General features: G+C 66.4%; 1 protein-coding gene across 1 annotated transcript; it reads right to left on the bottom strand.

Moving 5' to 3' along the window:
- Positions 1-28: 28 nt before the first annotated feature.
- MNEG_11235 (hypothetical protein) lies at positions 29-1,091 on the bottom strand (the record flags this gene model as incomplete). The annotated part of the gene is made up of 3 exons (XM_014040294.1): positions 29-240; positions 500-760; positions 1,073-1,091. 3 exons carry the CDS (start codon positions 1,089-1,091, stop codon positions 29-31), a joined length of 492 nt encoding a protein of 163 aa, XP_013895748.1.
- Between the last annotated feature and the right edge of the window lie 1,746 nt (positions 1,092-2,837).

The following is a 2,837-nucleotide window of genomic DNA, read 5'->3' as shown; positions in this document are numbered from 1 at the left end:
CCCCCCCCCCACACACACACCCGCGCTCTTACCCGTCAAACTGACAGATGAAGTCGACCTGCGCCCCGTGGTACAGCCACACATCAGTCACGATCCCGTCCATCTCCATCCCTTCCTGCAGGTACTCGAGGGGGGCGCGCTCAAAGCCCTCGTCGGGGTCTGTGTGCTCGGGCTCGGGAAAGTCCCCCTCGATCTCCTTTGCCACGGGCACCTTGACATTCGTGCGCCAGCCGCCCTTGGCTGCGGGTTGGTGTTAGTGATGGAAAGTCCCCCAATGGGGGATGGGACGCGGGCGGAGGAGGCGCGCGGGGGTCCGAGGGGGCACGCGCGGACGCCCGCCGCGCGTGGGGGCGTGACAGAGCCGGGCAAAGCCGCGGCCGCCGCCGCGCATCCCCCGTCCGCGTCCCCTCGGCTGCAGCACACAAAGGGCAGCAGAGCCCCCGCCCGCGAGGCCCCAGGAGTGGTCAAACCCCCGGTTTGACCCGGCGGGCCGGCTCACTCGGCGGCGTGTGGAACCAGTAGGCGGTCTCCACCACACTGATCTCATCTGAAAACTGCTCCTCCGCGATCGTCTTATTCAGGCGGGCCCTCAGGGGCCCCTTTTCGGGGTCCCAAACCGGGGTGTCGCTGGTGTATATGTATTCGCGGGTGTCGGGGTCGATGCCCCTCGCCATCTCGCGGGCCTCGTCGTCCTCGTCCCAGATCTCCTTTTGGGTGTTGGTGATGCGCGGCGGCGGCGCGGGCGCGCGGCGGCGCGGCGCTGCGGGAGGGGCGGCGGCGGGCGGGGGCGGGCGTGGGCAGACGGGTTGGGCGGTAGTATCTGGGCCACCACTGGCAGGCTAGAGTGCGTGATGATACATCACTTGCAAGGGGCTGATGAGGAGTATTGTACACAGGCCAGCGTTGGCTGGGGTCTGATTTGTGGGGGCAGCGGCTCGGGCTGTGGCGGCCCGACGCGCAACACTGGTGCCTTGGGAGACTGCACCTGCGCCGCGCCGTGGAGCCTGTAGAGGGACCGGCTGCGAGGTGCTGGCCATGCCGTGCGCCATCCACCGTTGTCCATTGCACGCACTGCCCAGCAGGGGGGCCATCGCGCTGATGGCTGCCTCTAATGATCTGTAAGGTCACCTCGCAGGCAGTTTGTCTTTATATATAAAAGAACGCAGCATTTAAGCCATATTGAGCATTCAATGGGGCCCGGGAACTCTTGCAGTGTGCCTGCAGCCAGTCAGAAGCCAGAAAACAAAGGCCCGGGCAGAGCTGGAAACGGCAGAGCTGTCGAGAAAGATTGCCTCCATTCATCACCTTCTTATCCATCATAAGCGTGGTTTGTGACCACGGTCTGATCTGTGTGATAGCGGCCAATCCCGTGCGCTGAGCAATACAGACAGAGCATCGTCAGCTCTTTCTGGAGGGTACCACTCAGACGCCCAACTTGCCGCAGGCGCTGTGTCACCAGTGGGGGTACGCTGCGCAGCATCAGAGCGGCACAGCAGCGGAAGCCTTCCGACAGCTCTTCTGGCACAAGCACGTCAGCTGTGCAGTGCGCAGCCATCATGGCGTCAGCCGAGCGGTGAGCATGGAGCACGGTAATTCTCTGAAGCCTTTCGCTCGAGTGTGAGGGCGGCGGGCTCCCAGGGCACCCCTTGGCGGGAACGGTGGCTGTCAACCCACCCTGTGCTGTGTTGTCATCAAATTGCATCAAAAAGCGTTCCTTCCAAACAGATACTCTGCACGCCCTTACACCAGGCCAACCCACTGTACCGGCAGTCGCCCCAGCTCCGGACCATTGTCAGCAAGCGCGGTCGACACTCCACCCCAGCAACAGCGCCGAATCGCCGGCAGCAGCAGCAGCAGCGGCGGCGGCGGCGCCGCCGATGGCGCCAGCACAAGCAAGGCGAACGGCTCCCTCTTCGTCGACGCCGTCACCGGCCGCCACGCCAGCCCCGGCGGCCCGGCCCCGCTCCTCGCGCGGCGCCGGCTCGCGTGGTCGGCTGCCCATGGGTGGGCGTACGACGTCTGGATCGACGACCCCGCAGCCCACGCGCTCGCAGGCGCCAACTCTCGCTTCTCCCTGCCGGCCATCGCCGGGCGTGTGGCGGACCTTCTCGGCGGCGTCGCGGCGCCGGCCGCCGCGGGCGCGGCGCGGGCGGCGGCGGCGTTGGCCGGGGGGCTGCGGCAGTTGGGGGGCCCTGGAGACACAGGGGGCAGCAGCCGCAGACCGCATGTGTAATCGCATCGCAGTCCAGTACAAGAAAATGATGAATTTAACAGTGTCGACAAGAACAGGGCCGGTAATGCAGCTTGAAGGAAGGGTCAGAAGCTGGGTCAATGCATCAACGGGGTCGCAACCGGGCCACTCAGAGGGCGACATGGCGTCATGACCCGGGCCCGCGGCACACGATTACGCCAACAGCTGCGCCGCAGGGCGGGGCTGCGGCCGCTGGCTGAGCCAAGGGCGGGTGATGGAGGGATGAAATGCGGGGGCCTCTGCGCGAAATTGCCTCAGCAAACGCTGCGGAACCCCTGCAGCGCGGATGGGGCTCTGTGTTCCCCAGGCAACTTTGGGACCGGCGTCGCCGCGCACCGCTTCGCCGCAAGCTGCCGTTGCGCGAGGCACACCAGATTGTGACGGCGGGGTCTGCGGGTGGTTGAAGACCCGAGGTGCCCTGAAGTAGCCCGGGGCGGCGGCGCGTGCGTTCGACTCTTGCAGCCTCGGCGCGCGGCAACCTGCAGTGCTGCATTTGGGGCCTCGCCCCCGGGCCTGCCAGGGCGGCGGTGGCGTCCGCAGGTACTGGAAGACGGTGTGCAACCCAATCAACTCAGCCGGCATGTGG

Source organism: Monoraphidium neglectum (genome assembly GCF_000611645.1).
Source record: "Monoraphidium neglectum strain SAG 48.87 unplaced genomic scaffold scaffold02650, whole genome shotgun sequence".
Lineage (NCBI taxonomy): Eukaryota > Viridiplantae > Chlorophyta > Chlorophyceae > Sphaeropleales > Selenastraceae > Monoraphidium > Monoraphidium neglectum.
The sequence above is the reverse complement of the archived record's forward strand: the minus strand, read 5'-3'. Positions and strand labels throughout refer to the sequence as shown.